Consider the following 21652-nt stretch of genomic DNA (forward strand, 5'->3'; position numbering starts at 1 on the left):
ATGTGCCTACTCCGTTAACAGGCTGAGACGCATCATTTGTGTCCGATACAACAATTGTTTATGATTCAAGCTTCAGCTATTTGCACTGGTGCTTAAACTCACTGGGCTGATGTCGTTTAGAACATGCCAGGGAATAGCGTGTCCCTCTCCATCTGCTCATTTTGACCACAAAATTAGATCAACTAGAACAGATAGTAGTAATAAAAAAATCCGCGAGGAAGTATGTTGGGAAAATATGAACCAGGCAGAAGCAGAGGAGTTCAATAGCATTTTTCATTACAGCAACAATTGAATCCTTTCTTAAGGTACGGACAAAACAGCATAACTACGCTCTCCTTTTGCTCAGAAAACTGTATGCCATACTCCAAGAATCTGGCTGACCTGCCCTCTACTTGTTCTTCTCAATGCCACTAATTCGGTGACTGCACTGCCATAGTCCTAACTGAAGGATAATTAGGAGCTAGGAACTACCCTGCCCTATGGTAACTCCTTCCATGCCACTGTTTTAGCAGATACTGGTTCCTATCCACATGGCTTAGGGGAACCTCCAAGTCCAGCTTCTGGCTGAACAGAGGCCAGTGTTACTGGTGGCAGAGCTCTCATCAGCAGAGCTGGGAGCTGCTGTCAAGGCACATGCAAGATTATTTACTGCTGACAAGGCACCAGGAACCATCAGATGTATTTCACTGCTGCTTTTGGCTCTCCTGCAATCTGCTGCCAGAGTTATTTACTACATTTAGAAGGTTTGATTGCCCTCCTGCATGGGAACAGAAGCCTGGACTCCTCATTTCAGGGCACTGAGGCAGCCGTGGCCCCAGCACAGTCAGGCACCCGGGTTTGCCAAGGCCTGCTGCCATCCCCAACACAGGCAGACGCCTGCAGCTCACTTCTCCTCTCTCCAGAAAGTCACAGGTGTTGCTGCTTCAGCAATTGCCAAGCACACAGACACTCCAAAACGCTCTCTCAAAACAATAGTACCATCATAAAAAGCCTGTTAATGATACCAAGTGCTCCTTCTAGGCAACAGGGATAACAAAACCTCAGTGGACGGAAGGGCACATTTCTGTTAAGCCCACCTGCAGGGTCTGAAACAAAGGTAAGCAAGAGAGAGAGACTATACTAATAGGCAGTAATAGAAATAAAATTCCAGTATGTGTTTTGAAACAGCAGCCACAGCAGGAACACTCATTTGAAGCAAAAGCATTTCAGCCCAAAGAACAAAATGGAAACTTGATTCAATCTCTCCTGCACACGTGAGCAATAACAAACCTGATTCACACTAGCCTGATTGAAACAGAGCTCTGCTGCAGCAGCATCAGCTGTTGACAGCAGGGCCAGGATGGGAGCCATGTACAGCAGGGACATAGCACAGCCTCAGAGGGTGCTGGCAGCATTGCTGCCACACTGCCTTCACCCAACCCTGCTCACTCAGGAGGACAGAGAGGTAGAGCAACAGCACAACTCTCTATGCACTGAAGAAGGGTACCTGTGCTGGTGCAGCAAGCCTGACGAAATCCCTTCTGACAACTTCAGGCTCCAAAATGTCAACTCCATGTACCCCGTGATAGCAGAAAATATGGTTTTGTTTTTGGAGGAGCTCTACTTAGTGCCATGAAATATTTTAACAGCTGGCAAGCCACTTGTGTGAATCTGAAGAATCCAATATTCTGGGAAATGTCCCAATAATAATGAAAACAAGTACTCCAGACCTTAGCAACCAATACATATGGCACCAAAGAGCAAGAAAAGCTCCAGAAGATTTGGTACTGGAAAGAGGCTGTCACAGCTGGGGAAATGCCTTTCACAGAAAGCTGAGCAGGACTGACACAAGTGCTCCTGTCCCATACAAGGGGAAGAAATTATGGCTGTTAAATCAGTACATGTCTTTGTCTCAGGTGGCCTCTCACATCTTTCAAGATGACAAGAACATGATTTTCAACACAAGAAATAAGGTAGGGGAGCCATTTCTTGTTCTTCTGTCCAAGAACCCTTCTTATCATACCTTCATTCTTGCTTTCCCCATATTCATTAAACTTTCCTTTCAGTGTCACTTTCCTTTCAGTCCTGCCCATCATTAAGCTCAGTTTGTAAGCCATGAAGATAAATAAAAGGTTTCTTTTAGTTTCAAAGTTATGGTTTTCCATACATTCTGAAACCAATCTGAAATTGTGTCCATCTGTGCTGTTTTGAGTGTCACTAAGAGCCCTCCTTGTTACTTGTTTGCTGCTGTTTCGGAGGGCTTCTGCTGGGAATGATTGCCTTTCCCATGGTGATCACTGCAAAATGACAAAAACATCCTTGGATTCCTTTCCCCAATCTCCATCTGAATACACATGAGGTGCATCATTACGTTTTGCCAAAAATCACCATGCTTGGATTATAAATCTTCACGTCTAACTCACATTCAGCTGAGAGCTCCTCAATTTTCCCATGCGCTGAGAAGTATTTTAGGAGAATTTTTATTTAGGTTTTGTTATAATAATATCATCAGACCAACAGCTAACCCCTACCAAGAATCCAAGGTAAAACTTGGATTATTTGAATAATTTCATATAAATTTTTTCAAGATTATTGAAAAACTGCTAGTACCTGTGTCTTTGATCAAGTTCCCAATCCTTTGCTAGCATCGTGAAGTTAAAAATAAGACTTTTCCCTTTATTTTTAGGAAGAATTAATTATCTGAAAACTAGAGCAAGAGGGCTGCTTTCCTAACCAGAAAAGCTTATCTTCACTTTGACAGAAAGCCCCATTCCCCAAGGTCTCTAGATGGCTGGATTAATCACCTCTACAAGTAACTTGCTGTATGGTTATTTTAGTTGCTTATCAGACTCATTTTCAGGCTCCTGAAACCTTCTTAAGACTTTGTTTCTGCTTATATCATAAATGGTCTATTCTAAAGTAGTTAACAGAAAAATTCTTTTTTCCTTTACCTAACCCAAATACCCCAGGTGTATGCTACACATGAATCATGTTTCTTATTAATTTATCTCCTTGTTCCAGACAGAGAACTTTATATGTTAACTTCCCACCTGACTATCATTTTGATAATCTTGCCCAGGCAGGATTGTTTTTCTGTTGGAGCACAGATCAACCACCTGTCTCCTCCAACATGCATTGCTTTGAGATTTTATGTTGTTTAGATGCAATTTGTTTGTTTTCCTTCAGGAACTCCAATCCTTTCTTTTATATTTTTTAAAAACCATGTTTAAATAGTGATTTGTTTAGCCTTGGTTATAAAGCCTAAGAAACAATCAGACTTCTGCACTCTGCTTTTACGAACAAGCTTTATGCATAAATACTTAGGTATTGTAATACAAAATAGTAATTATTTCGAATTATACCGAAAGAAGTTTAATGTAAGGAAAAATCCACATACCCCCTAGCAAAAGACGGCAAAAAACACCAGGGCAGATAGAGTCAGGGACCTCTGACATCCTTCTAATGAGCACCTCCAGCATTAGTAGAAAGACCACATCCAGCTCTTGCTAATCAGTTGCTAAAGTAATGATGGTTTCAATCACCCTGATGAAGTTGATGACAATGATTAAGCTGGCTACTTAAAATGTCTTCTTGATTAAAGTGATATTTAATCCATAAATCATGAAATTCACTCCTGTTTGGTTTCATGACATATCTTTCAAGAAGCTCAGGGGAGAAATTTTCCTCTGGGGTGACAAACATCCTTTCAGTTTTTCCCATCTACCTTCATTCATAACACATGGAATGAACTGCCCACCTAGGATATCAGCTATTAGACAATCAGCAAGTATTCGACTAACACCACTTCTTGCACACAACAGCAGCTCAGCATTCCACAATTCTAAGTACAAGAAAGAAAAATTCAGCCTGTAGCATTGTGAATTTTTGGGCTCTAGGCAATCTCAGACTGCAAACGCAGTAAATCATCATCTTATTTTTCCACCATCTTCAACTAGATAAAATATTTCTAGCATACAAAAGGAATCTAATGGATACTAATAATGAACGCTTTCTTTCTCTTCTCAAACAGGCTTGTGATACACCAGTGTGACTATCTAGGGGAAAAAAAAAGGAACTCTTACATTAGGGTATCCTCAGCTATTGTTCTAATTGTGCTTATTGAAGTTCTCTCTGTGCACTGCTATTTCTTCAGAGTATTTGTAAGACATTAGTAGAAGCAATAAATTTCATTAGAAGAGTGTTAAACTGAAAGGCTTCAACTAATACTGAGACTGTGATTACTTCAGGTCACTGTAGCCATAAAAAAATAGTAGCTTATTGAGGAAAGGAATTAATAGCCCAGTACAGTAATACAATTAGAGAAAGCTTTCTAAGAGAGGTTCATCCATTTAATTCATGGAGAGAAAAAGCTCTGCATTAGAGAATTTAAACTACATTGGCTCAAGTAACTAGATAGGAATAAAAGGTTCATTTGATGTGAAATCAAAAGTTACATGTTTATACCTTGCTGGTCTGCATTTACAGTAAAAATTATCACCAGTAAATCTATAAATGCTGTTCAATTCAAACTAAGAAATCTTCTAGAGCAAGGCATACCCCATGGAGTTTCAGTCAAGAAGCTGTTACAGTCAGTGATAAAATACAGACTACTAAGAGAAGCAACCAAAAAGCACCTAATCTCTGCAATGCTCTGGAAAGCTCACAGATCAATCACACCTCAGAGGGAAAGGCTTCTCCCAGCTCCTCTGCCAGCTGCAGGGAAATTGTCAGACACCTGCATCCACCTGTCCCCACTCACCTCGTTGATGTGTTGCACACTACATCAGCTTCACATGTTCCTTACACTGCCGGTGGCAAAGAGGACAACCAATATCCCTAAACTGCAGCTCACCATAAAACTTCGTACCAAACTTCTGCTACAGCATTGGCTCTTTGAGTTGAATTGGCACAGCAGTGAGTTCACAAATCATCTCAGCAGGTGAGTCTCCACATCTCCCATGAAGGTCCCCAGGAAGTTTCTGTCACCCCTGTAGACACCTTGACCCAATCCAGCTTTTTGGCTATGAGGCCAGCCTCAGGCCCTCCAGATTTCCTGGAGACTGGGCCAAAACCACAATTTCCCTGTTATTTTAAAGAAAAAGTCCTGAATAGCTGTCATATCTGTTATCCCTAGTATAAATCACTACCTAGAATAGCAGCACTATTTTTAGAACAATAGCAGCAAATTATCAAGCATGATATAGAGAAAGAACTAGAGCATGAGATAACATAGGAGAAACCCTGAGAAGGACAACTGGCAATTTCACATAAGACACCAAAAAGACAGCAGGGGACATACTGCAGCTGTTGGGGAGAAGCCATATTTTCTCTATCCCATCAGCCCAGGTCCACTGCATTGGAACATCTTCTGAAAGAAGAGAGAAATAGTGAGAAGAGTCTGAGAGATGCTGAGTGCACGACAGACATGTATGCCTGCAGTACCCAACCTGACTGGAGAATCAGTAATGTTATCCACCAGACCAGGCGACAGGAACTAGTTGTTAAAAGATCTTGTTCCTCAGGTTAGCTCCTAAAATTGAATCGGTGTAGCCTCCTTTGGCCTGACTTCAGGAGAAAAAGCAAATGAAATCACTAACCAAATACCTCAATTTCCCCCCCCCCCCAGTTTCTTTGAATCCTTAAAAATAAATCAGCTTTACTGGAAAAAAATATTGTTATGTTGGATTACTCAGTCTACTTCATCCACCATTCCTGGCCCAAGCCATCTGTCAGTCTGATGAGTTAGGAGGTACAGCTGTGGGTCAAGAACAGCCAGGCACCAAACATAATAGGCTTCACCTGCAAATCTCTCTCAGGTTTTGCTCTCACAGGATTATGCTGAGTAAGAATTTGTATTTGGAGTCACTCCTTTTTCTGGTCTTATTTTCAGAGTAGATTCCTCCATCTAATTTGCTCTACTTTACTGATCAGGAACTGTCCATCTGGCTTACACGCAGCTGAATATGGAGGAGGTTCACAGAGACTTTGTCCTTTAAGTCCTTGGCACACAGATATCCCCAAATATGTCTTCATCTTAGGTGAGAACCACCCTTTCCCCAGGCCTTGGTTTCCTCCAATTCCTCTTCTGCACATAGCTAGAGCCTCCCAAAATGACAGCCTCTTCCTTGCATCTTAGTAAATCCTATTGTAACAATGCTTATGAATAATTAAAAAGACAGCCACAAACTCGCCAAAAGAGGATAAACCCAGGATTTTGTGAGTGGTTGCTCTTCTGCTGCCTGTCCACCTCTAATTTCACCTCTCAACGTACTAAAGTAAAGAAAAACACGTTCTTTGACTCAAAGTTAGAAAACGTCCAGAACCTATAGATATAACTGCATTATTTTAAGTAGGATTAAACTGGTAGCAAACCCTTTTTTTGGGAATAGTGCTACTACTGAAACAAAAGAGCTTCACCATCATCTTTGCTTCAGCTGTGCTGGAGCAGAGACATCTTGCAAGTCAACAAGCACTTCACTGTGAGCTGTGTGTGCAAGTCCTAACAAAGAAGATGCTTATAATAAGACTGTTCTTATTTTGCATAGTACCAATGACATTCTTAAAAGCACTTTGCTAGTAAGTCACTGCAGTGTTTGCCATTAGCAGTAGACATAACTTTAAATACAGTTTGAGAGGTTTACCCGTTAGCAACTTTAGCAGCTTGCTATGGATCTGTGAAGAGTACGAATTAAAAATATTTAAGTTACTTAATGAAAGTTTTTGCTCTGCAGATGACTGCCTAAGCAAAGTGGTTTCAGCTGTTAGGATACAGATCATCACAGGACATTCCTGAAGCTGTATAACACTTGCTATAGCCTTGCTTCAGAAAGCACTCATAATTAATGTGTCTTTGACAAAAGGCATTCCACAAGAATACGAAGTTTTAAGTAGATATCAAACATGGCTTTTAACGGGAATGTTATGAGCCACTCTCATTGCATTCTTATTTGTTACATTTGAAGTTGCACCTTTAGAAAGTTCAGAGTTCCTCAGCACATAGGCTGTTTTATGGGATGGCTGGACAGTATGCAATGCCTATCATAGCATAAACCATGCTCTAAACAAGCTTCAGATTTTTCCATTCTGGAAGGGAACAGACAAGAACTTGCAGTTTACCCCTGGGTGAAAAGGAAATCTGCAGAGATCCTCTCTTACCAAGCCTGCACATTTTCAAAACAATCAACCATAGCTCTGAGTCAATTTAAAGCTTTAAGATAAAACTGTAAGACTGCTGTATTCCCATACCTTAATCCCTGCTCAGTCTAATAAACTCAGTTACTATGCCACAGAGTAAATAAAATATCCACTACAGGAAATATCCAGCACAAACCAAATGGGAAAAAGCAAACAAACAAAACCCCCAAACACCTCCAAAAAGCGCATTTAGAAAACAAGCCTCCTACCAGAGCCATATCTTCAGAGCTGCCTCCTCCCATCAAGACAGGACCCTTCTGCTGCAGGAACACCAAGGAAAGAGACCTGAATGGGTGACCACTGCTGGGAAGACAAAGGGTGTCCTCAGTGGTTACAGCTGTGATTGCAAACCACGTGAACAGCTCCACATAACACAGCTGTGGGTTGGTTCCCTGTGGGAGGGAGCCTTACCTGGGGCAGTATTACACACCCACCCAAACCTGCCCTTAGCCCTGGGCAAAAGGAAAAACCTTCTTATTAGATCAGTGGGTTTCAGCATCAAACTCACCCAAGTGCCTCTACCTCAGCCCCAGGGTATGAAGTGTTTGGAAGTGTGGCCTTGACAGTAAAGCTTTTTTTTTTTGCTATTTTGTAACATTGGTGTGTTCAAAACACTTGGACTCACACCGCCAACGTGCATTAGCAGAAACCAAGTGTCAGATTCAGAGAGCTATTTTGAACCACACAGAGGAAAAAAAAAGGGAAGAAAATAAAAAAGTCCAACAGGAAAAGCCCAAGTGTTAGCAGAAATGGGGATCTGCAGTACAGCATCCAGGAGTGATGTTGGGGGAGGCAGACTGAGGCATGGTGGATCCGGGGAGTACCTGCAGCCCTGCACCCTCCTTCCCTTGCCTGGGAATGGGCTGGGCCTCAGCTGAGTCTCTGGGTGCTCAGCACACCGTGAGCAGGAGCTGCAGGGACTTGGGGCTTTGCCAAGGGGTACCTGGCATCAGCTACAGAGGCGTTTTGAAGGCACTTGAGCAGAAAGCCTCTTTGGGGTTTGGATGATGAATAAGCTCAGCATGGAGCAGTTCAGCACAAACTTCTGGTGATGTGCTTGAAAACATGACCCTGGGCACAGGGGGAAGGCAGGGACATCCACGCAAGGTAGCAGGGGCTGCAAGGAGGGGTGGGCACCACATCGGCTGTGGCTGCCCCAGCGGGAAGCCCCTGGCTGGTCAGGGGTGGATGACATTGAAATTTTGCCCCGTCCCCATGGCTGCTGCTGTGACACCTTGATGTGTTCTGCTGTGTTCAGCTAAGAAATAATTTTGCAAAGAAGTTGTACTTTTTTATTGTTGGGACTCCAGAATTAAGGATATTGCCATCTCTGCCTCTCTTCTCAGCTGATCCTCCTCCCTGAGAATGTGTTATTTTGGACAGTTCAGCCTTTCTGCCTGATTCATTTAGCCTAAAGCTGAGAGGCTTGCAGGTGAGACTGGAAGGATTGACTTCTGCAGCAGAAATCTTGGGCTTTCCAGGCAGATGCCTCTCCATGTGCCGAGATGTCAGAGATTGTTGTCTCAAATTCCAGCTAACCCTGGCTGATCCTCCCACCAGCAAGGCTGAATGAAGAGATCCTGTGTCTTCAGACGGATTGGCCTCGACCCTTCTTGTGGCTTTGTGAACAAATGAAACCTCTGCTTTGAGTGAGAGATGGCTGCAGACAGTAGGAGCATACCACTTGAGCAGGGGAAAAGGACTGAATTCAGTAATGCAGTAAAACTCATTTATGATACTAAATAGAAATATTATACTATTCAGCTTCACTTACACATAGGATAAACCAGCCTGGGTGTGAAGAGTATAAAAACGAGTCAAAATACAGATTGATTCTGAAATCAGTTCTTTTTTTATCCTTTAGAACCATGGACAGGAATGTACAGCTCCACAAAAACGGAGGCCAAACAGATCGAACCAAAGCATTTCCTGGGATGCTGCATGACATTTTTTCTAATGATATTTCCTTTCAACCACACTCAGTCTAAAAGCGGCTTCCATTTGCAGTTAAAGTAATCAAGGTACACATTGCACACTCCTTGACACACAATCTTTGTCATAGGCACTATGATTATTTTTCTTTTCTTTTTATTTGTTTTTACCGGTGAAAAAATAAACACAGGTGAAAATAAACACCTTTTCCCCCATACTTCAATGTGTTTAGGCTATGTGGTTAAGTGGATATTCTCTCCAGCTATTTAGATGAATAAACTTTAAGTTGGAGCATTCATTTCTATGTTCTAAAAGAAAATTTGTGTATGTAGCTTTACATATATATATATATATATACTCAGAAGCCCCAAATCCAACTCAAGTGTTTATCAGTGATTTTATTGACAGCAGAATCAATTTTGTTGAAATCAAATAGTTGTCTTATTTCAGTGAATGGTTCAAGACTTTCGGCTGCTAAAAAGGAGGTTTCACAAGACTTGCCCTACACATTGAGAACACTCAGATTTCATGTTCACATTAGGTGCTGTTTCAGGCACATCTACAGATCAGTTTTAAGGTAAGCATAATTTTAAGTGACATAGAAAAGATGTGGTGATCAATAAAGGAAAGCATGAAATCAGGTGTAACTCTACAATAAAAGGTCATCTATTTAAGTGAAGCCTGATTGATTCTACTTGCTAAGTGCTCAGCAAAAACTCTGAAATACTGGATTTGTGGCCATTAAGATTAGTACTGGGAACCAATCATTCCACTTTTATTTCTGGACATCTTAACGTCCTTGTTGACTAAATAGGGAGGACTGAAAATCTATTTAACCAACAAATCAGGCACATGATTTGCAAAGGCAACTCTTCCCTTGCAGTTATTCCAGCTATCCCAGCTGGATATTCACAGTGAACAGACCCCATCACCATCACCTCTGTTCCATTTTTAAATGCTTCTGGTACAAAGATTTGCTCCAAGTTTCATCAGCAGCTAAGAAGCAAGGAATGCAGAGCACTGCCTGGTCTTCTCTCAGCTAATTAAGGAAGACAGGCAAAGTGCTGATGACCAGATCCCACCCTCAAGAACGGGAAGTTGCCCATGAGCAACCACCTTCCTAGAGCACAGCTGTTCACACAGTGATGTGTTCTCTTTGCCCTCTGAAGCCACCTAGAGACAGGTTTAAACTAATGTAAAAGCAAAACTACTCTATTACTTACTGGAGAAATTGAAATAAAAATCACAACTTTGTTGCCAATCCATATGGGGTTAAAGAGGATCCTTGTTTTAAAGGACTGTGATTTCTAGTGTTTTTTTCCAAGTTGCCCTTTTATCTTAACCTTGGAAGAGTTTCTAATTTTTAGCTTAGGAGGCCCTCCTACTGTGAAACCTGATTCCTTGCCTGAAGAAGGGTCTGAGCCTGTGGGATGCTTCCCCACAACCCAGAACACCGCCTGCACCCTCAAAATCCATCTAAGATATTACAAACCACAGACAATTCAAAACAGTTTATATATGTCACAGCCTGCAAATAGATGTGACAAATCATATAGAGTCATTTTACCATCACCTGTCTGTGCAAATATGAGTGGAATCAGCTGGAAAGGTTTTTGGTAATTAGCATTTACTTGTGTCCCTGTCTCCTCTGCAGAGAAGACAAAGCACATCTCTTGCCTTACCTTTACTTAATTTTTTTTAGGAACATGGGCTCTTGGAAGAAAGATGATTTCTTAGGAAAAAAGACAAATTAGATAAGAACATACATGGACAAAACCTGCTCATAATAACCCTGCTCTGACCAGGTAGGTCAGAATTTTACGGTTTGTCTTCTGAGCTGCTTTGAAAAAAAGCATACCATTGTTAGCTGGTGTGAAAATGCCAACAGGCTGAATTTGCCTTCACTGCTTCTCTATACAACATACAGAGAGCCAGTACAGAACTTATATTTAAGAGATAGCTTTGTTAAATAAAATGGATAATGTGAAAGATCAGCCTGACAGCTGATCCATGCATACCATTGCTGCAGAACAAGTAGGGACAGTTGTGCTTGGACATTTTCTTCACTGTGAGGGTGATGAGGTACTGGAGCAGGCTGCCCATGGAAGCTGTGGATGCTGCATCCCTGTAAGTTTTCAAGGCCAGGTTGATGGGGCTTAGAGTAACCTGGTCTATTGTAAGGTGTCCCTGCTCACTGCAGGGGTCTTGGAATTCGATATCTTTAAAGTCTCTTCCAAGCCAAACCATTCTAGGATATAGATATGATGTTGGACTGCAAGAGCCAGCTCTGATCTGCAGAATTGGAGGACCTTACACCACTATCAGAACTGGACCTGAGTGATCCCAACCAGTTATTCTGGCAGACAGATCAGTGATAACAACTTTAAGCTGGAAGCAGCTTCACCTCTGCAATAATCAAGGAGAATATGCAATGAAGTATAAAAAATGAGGTTAGCTGGAATCAAACTGCTTTAATGATGTTCTGAAGTTACCCTGATAGGCAGAGATATTTCTGCTTAGATTGCCCCAGCTCAAGCAGGGAGAACTAGCAGGTCAGGTCAAATCATGGGCCACAGCCTCAGAAATTGTAAATCAGCATTCCTGCTGGCACTCCATGTAACCTGGCAATACCTGGGAGAATCAGACCCATCAATTTTTAGTTCATATTACTTCACTTTGATTTAATGAGAGGAGCCTTCACAGAAGTCAGTGCTGTCACCTGCCTTTTGGTACAGTCACTGGTGGAGGAGCTGCAGACACCCTGTGGGCCACTTTTAGAAAGGAGCATAGGTTAGCTCTGCAGAGGTAGAAACCTGGGTTTTATTTCAGACAGCTCAACTGCTGAGCCACCATAAACATCCTCCTTTGAGAGCCTCATTTACTTCATATTAACTGTGCTTTCAGTGAAACAGCTGCCCCTCGTGCAACACCAGTCTGACCTGGAAGTTTTACATAGTCCATTTTTTTCTTTGTAAATATCTTATTTACCTTTACATGTAAAATCCAAAGTTGCCATTGATGTGCACAGAAATCTCAACATTTTATAGGCAATTTGATACATAACTTGAACATGGCTAGCATAGTTTGGGTTAGAAGGGACCTTTAAAGGTCATCTAGTCCAACCTCCCTACAATGAACAGGGGAGTCTTCAACTAGATCAGTAGAGAAACATAGATCTTACCCATCTCCTATTAACATCATGTAAATCTAAATATTTGTATTTAGATTTGTAACATCTAATTTTTTAAAAAATAGTTAACATAATACAAGCATTTCAATTAAAGGTGATGTAAAAAAAATCACAGAAGAAATTTTACTTTTTTCTTCAGAAGTCTCTGTTTCCAAAATTCAACACTTTAAATGATCCTAGAAGTTTTAAGTCACAAAAAACTCAAAACCAAACTAGTGCTGATGACCACAATTTCACTGAAATGAGAAAGATCTCAGAAAGAAATAAAGGACAAGTTTCTCAGAAGACATGACCTGGCCTGATGCAAAATCTGTCCCTCCTCACCCACGCAAAAAGCTGTGCCATAGCCAGGAGAAGCACCTTACCCTATTCTCCAGTTGTTCGCAGTGTGCATCTTGCTGGGGTGGTGGGGGTGGTAATACTTCTACTACTTGCTGTTTCCCCCACCAAGAACAGTCAAAATCTCAGCTGTTTCTAGAACACTCAAGTTCAGCAGATGGCTCTAATCTTAATACCAATTGGTAGATTTTTGAAAAAATAATCATTAAGTGTTCGTGTGTCTCTTCTTTATTTTTCTTTTGATATTAATTTATTCTTTCCTGGAATAGATCAGAGATAATCTAAAGTGAGTCCAACTTGAGTCAGAAAGCCAAAGTGAAACCTATCCTGCATTTCTGTCCTGCTTATGCTGAGGTATGCAATATTTGACTCTGTACAGGAGTAATGTTATGGAGGAAACATCATCTTAATTATTGTCAAGCAAGGGAAGCCTGAATTCCTTGAGAAAAGCTCTTAGACATAAAACTTATAAAACAGCCTCACTGAAACTTCTTCATTTCCCTGATGCATCTTGATAACCTTCAACTATGACTGTTTATTTCAGAGAAAGCAAGGAACTATTTCTTATTTTACATTAATTATTCTTTGTATTATCTTCTAGTCTTGTGTTATTGTTTGTATTTTTAGTTTCCAGCTGGGAGCTCTTGTTCTGTATTCCTTCAAAGCAAGACATACACTAAAAAATAATATTTGCCATATAACTCTCAATTTTATGCACTTTGGCATTATTTATATTACATAATTTAATGCAATGCATTTTAGAGACCTCAACCTTTGGAGGCATTTTAGTAGTAAGAGGCGGAAAGTCGTATCTGAAGTTATAGCTCAGGACATTTCAGATGACTTCTGGTCTTTGGTATGCTAAAAGAAGTCTGAGGCTTCTGGTCTGTAATCTCACAGTACTTCCCAATGCTGGGCAGGAGAACTCAAAGAGAGCAGCTGACTGAAGAGATTGGAAATACTGATAGCGGCAGGTATGAGAGAAGGGCAGGAAAATGCCTTGCAGCATGGGCTGCATAAATCCTTCTTCAAGGCAAAGATTTCCTGTTAGGTCAACACAAAGCAGACAAATGCAAGTGCATAAAACCGTTTTAGGCCTTAAATTTACTCAGCGGACACCCCCAGTGTCCCAAATGTCAGGCTGATACTCTTGATGCTGAGGGCAAGGTAAAACTGAATGTGAATAAAGATGTTAAATCATTACAAATTCAGTTATTTCAGTAAAACCAGAGCAGGCATGGGACAGCACAGAAGTGGGTCTTGCAATGCAAGAGGAAAAAATAAGGACAAGGGTACATCAATGCCTAGCCACTATAGTGATGTGGTACAGACCATTGTCCCTGTTAAGGAAAAAAATATAAAAACTGCATGTAGGTCTCCCCTGATGGTGTTAAGAGAATGTATTATCAAAAGCTATGGTACAAATACAGGATTTCCATGCCACTTACATACATTATTTACATTCTTCAGTCATCAGTAACCTCTCTTCTTTATAGCTATAAAATTAAATATAGTTTCTTACATAAAAACCCCCTAACCTTATAGCTGTATTTTCACTTCAATAAATCATCCCTTGTTTACAGGACTGTTGATCAAAGAGGAAACTGCTAAATCTTTTCAAGCAAGAAAGGGTCAGTGCAGGCTGTCAGTGAGGTGTGATCACTCTGCAGCACTGAAAACTGTGCTGTAATAATAAAGAATCAAAACATAATTAGCTTTGTTCCAAGGGACCGGACAAGCATTACAAATTTGGGAATTTCTGCCCCTTTTCCTCTTCTCAAACACTACCACCATGGTCATTAATAAATTCAGATATTTTACCTTTTATGGCAGTTTCAACAGAAAAACAACTATATTGGTTTTTACTATTAAAATGAAAGCACTTTTACCCCCTGCAGCACACACTGGATGAGTGATTCCTCCTCCGCTGTGGCTTTTCTAGTTCTGGGCTACAGCAATGACTTTCCACTGCCACTAATAAATTCTGTGACTGTATTACTTGCAAGACTACCAATCCCATGGCCCAATCCTCTAATTGCTATGGAATAAAAATGAAAAAAACAACAAACCGCAAACCAACTTTCTTAATAAGTTTACTGCTGTTGTAGCTATTTCATTTCTATGTCGTGTTTGAACTTTGCTATTTCAAATACAAAAATCCTGTTTGATATGATGATTTGGAAGTGCCAAGTCTAAAACCTGAAAACTGGGTGTCACAGTTGTATTCGTGTGAGTAGATATCAAAACAAAGGCAGCATAATCTTGCTGCAAATTCAGTAATAATGCAGCACAAAAAAAAAAAGTTTGCATTACTTTATGTTTTCAGCAAGATAAAGAAATATATTATTCTATGAATAATTTAAAAATAAAATTTAGATAAAATCTTGTTCTCTTTAAGGAAATCTAACAGTCCAGCATTTGGACCACAAAAGAGGACAGACAATACAGATAATGGATCATTGACCTGCAGGGCTACTGAAATAAAATAATAAAAAAAAAAAATCACAAAAGCTGAAAAATCTATCCTAAATATTTGCTTTTCTCCAATCGGTTGGGAGATGAGCATTTTAAATTCATGGCAACATAATAAATATAAGCTCATTCTGCCTATCTTTTCCCAAGTGGTAAACGGTTTACAGGGAAATTCCATTTTAGTGAAAGGCAATTGATATTAATACCACTTTCAAAACCAGTTTTTATTCCAGGTCTGCTCCTTCAAGCTTCAATTTTACTTACTGCAGCTAGAACTCTGAAAGAGTTCTTCTTTGGTTTTCATTTTCAGACTTTCTTGTAAGAGTAAGAAATGTTCAAGTAATGTCCAAAATTAGACTAAGGGAAGCTGGGGATGAATTGGAAAAGGAATCCAGATTTTCTCCCTACTTACAAGAGAACTAGACGCGAATTAACTGAACATTTCAATTCAGGAGCATACCGAGCACACGCCTGGTCATGACCACATGCCATCAACTCATTGCTTTTTTCAAAATTTAAACCTGGAGCTGCAGAATTCTGATGACTGACTTTGGAATTAGCCACATGGAGGTAAGTTCACTGCTGTTAGAGCCTGGCCAGGGACACTCAGCTCCTGTGACAGAGAGACTTGACACACCAATCACTCAGCCAATGGACCTCGCACCGTATTCCACTGAGAGTGTTCACACACTGCTGTGATTTTCATAAGCAAAATGCAGGTAGCTCCATAAATCAGTGCAGTAGTGCTTACATCATATGGTAGAGTACTAAGCTTTGTCACACTACACTGGACTTGCAGTAGTACAGATTTGGGATGTGATCCTCTATTAATATGCCCTGTCATATGCATTGACTACGCCAGCCGAGACCATGGCTAGGTGGCTAGAAACCAAAAGCATTCTGAACAGCTCTTTTTTCATGGAAGCATTTGTTGATCTAAACATGATCCTGCAAAAATTAAAACATTTAAGCTTTAGGTCATGGGGTACCAAAGAGTTTTTCAGTGATTAAAACTAAGAAATGTGCCCATACTTACCTACATTTCCCATTTCAACTGCTGGGATTGTTCTACTGGGGTTCTTTTTAGAGTTATTTTGGATTGTTTTTGAAAAAATTCTAAACAAAAGAAAAAAAATATCAGGACATACATCTCCCATAATTCTCTTCCACAGGATTATGCTGAAGGGAGACAGGTTTTCTCTGTTCAGTTCAGAGAAAGTTCAATTTATTTAGCCAGCAGTATGCCCAGTTTGCTTGAATGCCATGCTACATGTGCAAATTTTCACACCAGGCTACACCTGGAACTTCATAGGCCAGATAAAATTTTTAATTGTGTTACAGGTAAATGACTCAATTCAGAGCCTCTTCTAGGCGGATTACAGACTGTTTCCAAGGCTGGGAACAGATGTAAATTTAGGAATGAACTGCATTTTGCACTGATTCACAGCCCTTCCAATCCACTGAGTTCAATGGGACCAGAAGTAAAGCAATATTTGGCCTACCACTTCAGCTGTTTCAGTACAACTTTCTTATGGATCCTTTACATAATGAGTTGTCAGACCTCGGAGAAAATGTTGTCCCATTCACTGTAAAATAGGAAGGTCCACAGAGGAAAACAGCTGTGTTAGAGAACCACACAAACGACATTAAGGCTACCTAGTTTGACGTTTTCAAACCTTTTTGTTTTCCTCTGCAAACAATGACAGTTTCAATAAGATCTGAAGTAATACTCTTAACAAATAATACACTAGTCTGTCATATGGTTAATATTAACGTCTCTCTATTCAAACATGCTGAAAACTGAATAGAACAGTTAACATATAACAGTCACACATCCTTTGCTGAGTACAAGATCGCATCTCTAACACGAACCGAAGATATCCTCACCATTTCAGATCTTCATCTGTCATTCAGTTAGACATTTCATTCTCTTAAATACATTGCTTGTCCCCTCTTTCTGGGTCTTTCGGGGGTGCTGCGTGAACACATTCACTCCATAAAGGCATTGCTTATGATATGGTTCTTTCTTCAACTGAAATCTTGTTGTGTGTTTCCATTATGTTGCCAGAGGTGAAACTGCAAAGTTTGGAAGAATTTGGGGGTGAGGAGGTCTTATGTCTGGATTGAAAAGATTTAATTCTGAAACATCAATTTGGGCAGGATTCTGCACATTTTAGCAGAGAGACCATCTCGATGAAATTAATGGTGAAAAATTTATTAATAGTGATCGTACTTTACAAATTGTTGAACCAGAGCTTTTATATTACAGGTATGTTCACCGGGCTTATGGGCAGAAGCAAGCTCACTTTGCTCATGCCCTCAGATGGTGGGATGTAAATGCTGTTAACAGAAAAGTCATATGATTGTAGGGATGCAAAGCTGAGCCCCACCTAATACACCCTGTCTTTCAGAGGATTTATCTAGTGTGGGCTTGGGACCACACCCACCACAGTCAGCTCACGCAGTGAGACTGTGCCCAGCCACAACATACAGCAGAAAAACATCAGGGTGAGACCAAACCTCATGGTGATCCACCTCACTGATACAACAAAAGCTCTGTCTTTGCAGAAGGGAGTCCAAACAAGACAGGCTCCATCCTGGGGCACAGAACAACAGTTTGCCCTCAAATATATTTCGACTGAAAACACACAGCAAAGATTACAGCCATAGAAAGTTCTGTAAACAAGACAATTTCATCAACTTTATCTTTAAAAGAAACCCTGAAATCAAAACCACAAAAGGAACCCAAAATACGACTTGCTGAATGCTGTTAATTTTTTTTTTACTGCCTTAACAAAAAAAATGACATACACCTTCAGCATTTATTTTCCAAATTTACTTGACAGAGGTTAAAATATTGCTTTATTCTGACTCAACATACAACAGCACAGCGTGATCGATTGTGCTATTTTGGGAAGTCTTGAGACTTGTGAACTAGAAAGTCTGGGGCACATTAATAAATTTAACCATTAATTTGCTGCAAAGGAATGTTTAAGTACATTCTGTATATACTGTTTTTTTTTAATCAGTCTTCTGACATTAACCAGGGAAGGCTATTTCGCAATTATTTATTATAGTTGACTTTTCCCCCCAAGAATAAGCAGATATTTTAATACCAATAAAACCAGTAATATGTGTCACCAAACCCAATTCATTGCACTATTGGCATATTTTGTTACAATTTCTGGGGGAAAGAGGGACTAAAAAGAAAGCTAATGGAAAAAGTGCTATAATGTGACTGGGATACAGCAGCCAGGTAATGACACTTCTTCTCTAAGACCTTGATCCCCTGCAGGGAGTGACTTGGTGGAAACCATCTGCTCTTATACAGCCCCATTAGACTCAGATCTGTGCATGCCTGCAGGTCTGTCCATACTGAATCATCTGCAGGGTTGAAACTTTAAAGTTCACAAGCCTAAGCCATAATTAATTAAAGTAACTGGAGAACTGAATGCAGGAACAAATTAGGCATAGTGAACACTTATCAGCTAGATTTTGATCATACTGGATCTCCCTGACTCTTCTCTGAACAACCCATAATAAAAGGTAAGTTAAAAAAAAAAATATACACAGACACCAAGAAGTGCTCCTTGAGAGCTTACAAATGCCTTCAAAGTGTAAAAGTTTAGAAATGTTTAGGGGTGCTAACGAACAACGGAGTTTATGGTGCCACTCAAAAAAACCCCAAATCAGAAAACAAAACCACATCTGTTGTAATACACACTTCTGCATTTTCCCTTGTTCTTCCTAACTCTCCACCAAGGCAGCTCTGGTAGGCAAAGCTCAGAAGATGGAGCAGCCACCGGCTTCTGACCACTGAAACTCTACAGAACCCAATCCCTCTCCACGCTTGGCAAAACCCAAAGCTCCTAAATGATTCCATTGACTTTCTTGGCTGACCAACACATCAAATTAAGGTCAAGAGTTAAGAATATGTTCAGTGTAGGGATGTCCTCATTCCACAGCAGGTACCAGAACTCAGAAGTAGGAATCTGTGTGCCCGTTTCTGTGGTATGAAGCTGGAATCAAGAGGAGAGGGGGAGAGGAGATTGGACCTGTGCTGGGCTCACGGGACTTGGTCCCCAGGGTCTGAATCCCTGGCCAGTAGCTCGCTGCAGCACTGCCCTGAAACCACAAATGCATCTAAGAATGGTCTTGGACTTTACTGAAAAGAAGATGCATAGCCTAAGACTTTGGACAGTTGAACGGGACCATGGTAAAATCCTCTGTAACTGAAACTGTGTAATCCTGCCTAGAAAGCACCTGATGCACGCTTCATCCCTCCTGGAACTTTTCCCTTAAAAAAATATTTTGTTAAAAAACACTATGATATGAGGGCGATTGACTATTTGGTTTCTTCTAAGTAGATGCTCTTAAATTAATGCATATAAATAATTTGTATTTAACTTCCTCCCTTCCTGTTTAGCAAAGCATCGAATGCACAGATCTCTCATTTCCCCTCCCACAACCCCCACACAAAGTCACTTGGTCAATACTGAGTCTCTTTGCGTTTCATTTTTTAAGACAAATTGCGCCTCTCGCTCCGACTTGGCCAAGGGGCTCATGGGCAGAAAGGCCGTGTTTTCACTCGCGCTGCTCTCTGCGTCTACGCTCGCCAGTTCATAGTCCTCCGACCGCCTCGCGTCCGTCAGAATCCGGATCTGCTCCTGCACAGTTTCTAGCAATATTTTCACTTCGTGTTGTTCTGCTATAAGACAATTACTGACAGGGGAACTCACATTGACAAGTTCAGCGGAATAGGAGTTTTTGCACCATTTGATGCCTGTTACTTCAGAAACATTTTGCATTTGCATGCAGGCTTCGTCCAAGCCCACAGACGGGATGATGGGAACGGAGTTGGCCCTTGAAGATGAATAGCCGACCAAGTCCTTCTGATCCACGTTATTAAAATATGGGGTTGTCTCTCTTGAAGGCAGTTGCATATTTATTGAAGTATTCTGAGGAGTTTTTAAACCACTGGATGAATACCTGGAAAGAGTAAAAAAAGGTTTTCGTTTTACATCAAGTGGTCAGATGCAACTGGCAGCAGGGACACTGAGGTTTAGTGAACTGTGCTGAAAGGATACACATGATTTTTACCTTCCACTAGGAGCACTTGGCAGTGGTGGGGCCCTGGGGAAAACAATAGGCTCTGGAGACAGCTTTTGATTCTTAGATCTGCCAGTGGCAAACCACTGCTTTTCCCTCAGTCTCATTTTGCCCACCAGTACATGAGAGTAATGAGAGTTCCTTTTTAAAAGATTTCAGAAGTTATAATGTATTATTAATTTGCTTTGAAATTAAATTTGACATTCCATTCCTACATTTCTGAATCCAGAAATGGATTGATACTTTCTTCAATGTCAGAACTCTCAATGTCAAATAGTTATTTTAGGAAAACACTTAAAAAAGATGCAGATAAAAAGAACTTTAAACACACATGGCTGTGTAGCCTTTGTTTACATAGAAATGATTGTACTCCCCTTCAAACAATCAGAGCATCTAAGTGCAGTGTACCTCTGAAAAATGTCTATTTTTTCAGTAGCCTTTACCATAATGTTGGTCTGGTTTATTTTATTAGATTTCATCTGGAAATAGAGCTAATATATATTAGGCTTGAGCAAATGTCTGTGTTCTCTTGATATTGTAATACTGTTTAAAAAAACCCAAATCCTTTATCTTCCACTAATACATCTCACAGCATGATTTTATTTATTGTGAGGCAACTTGGTGAAATTTATCAGCATTTCCATTTTGTTTCAAAGCCAAATTCATTATTCTGATAGGGAAATGTTTTGTTTAAAAAAATAATTAAAATAAAAGAAATGGAAAGTATACTAAATATAAAATAAAGGAAACAATGAAAAAAAAAAGATGTTTCCCATCTGAAAGTAGTATTACTAGAAATATGGTGCTCTAAGAGTTACTACATCTACTAGTCATGTTACTAAGGACCACAGACATTACCTCAGTACCAGAATATACTTTATTTATAATCAGCTTATCACTATTTAATAAGGCAAGCTAATGGTAAATCTAACATGTTTTATCCATGGATGAGGACAGCAACATTTAGACCTGGTGTGGAGGCAAGTGCTCTGACTTCAAGGGTATTATTTTGAAAATCCTGCTGGACCTCACTAGGGATATCCCTCTACTCATATGTACCTCGCTGCTTTTTGGTATGGGCAGAAAAAGAGCTAATGAAAAGAAACTGAATCCCGTGAAACAGCCATAGTGCAGCATTAGCATATAATGGGAATTAACTGGAAAGGCTTCCTTTAGCCCATCCTCCCTGTGAGGTGTCAGACAGGAGACAGCAGGAGGTACCTTCAGGCTCATTTCCAACAGAGTGCCACTGACCTGTAATTAACTCGTCTGTGGTGGCACTGCCTTTGTACAAGTGCCTGACACGTTAACCTGTATGTGTGCACACGTGAAGGTCTGTACAGAGGTCTCCAGGCATCTCCAAAAAAGCAGAACATGCATCTGGGAGCTCTGTGATAAGGAGGAGGTGTTGTGAACTTTGCTGCTATATGTGATGGA

General features: G+C 40.4%; 1 protein-coding gene across 2 annotated transcripts in view; it reads right to left on the minus strand.

Annotated features, from left to right (window-relative positions):
- Positions 1 to 3692: 3692 nt before the first annotated feature.
- NRG3 (neuregulin 3) overlaps positions 3693 to 21652 on the minus strand; it is a 384996-nt gene continuing 367036 nt past the window's right edge. Inside the window, exons 9-10 of one of the 2 annotated variants that reach the window (XR_001873528.1) lie at positions 16994 to 20095; positions 3693 to 3703 (exon numbers count right to left, since the gene is read on the minus strand). Coding sequence is in view for 1 of the 2 variants with exons in the window: in XM_017807194.1 (XP_017662683.1) it covers positions 19588 to 20095 (508 nt within the window). In the remaining variant the exon portion in view is untranslated. Of the gene's footprint in view, positions 3704 to 14963; positions 20096 to 21652 lie in introns of those variants that run through there. The other variant, XM_017807194.1, reaches the window with a different exon arrangement.

The sequence above is a fragment of the Lepidothrix coronata genome, unplaced genomic scaffold (assembly GCF_001604755.1).
Source record: "Lepidothrix coronata isolate B3197 unplaced genomic scaffold, Lepidothrix_coronata-1.0 Scaffold17, whole genome shotgun sequence".
NCBI lineage: Eukaryota > Metazoa > Chordata > Aves > Passeriformes > Pipridae > Lepidothrix > Lepidothrix coronata.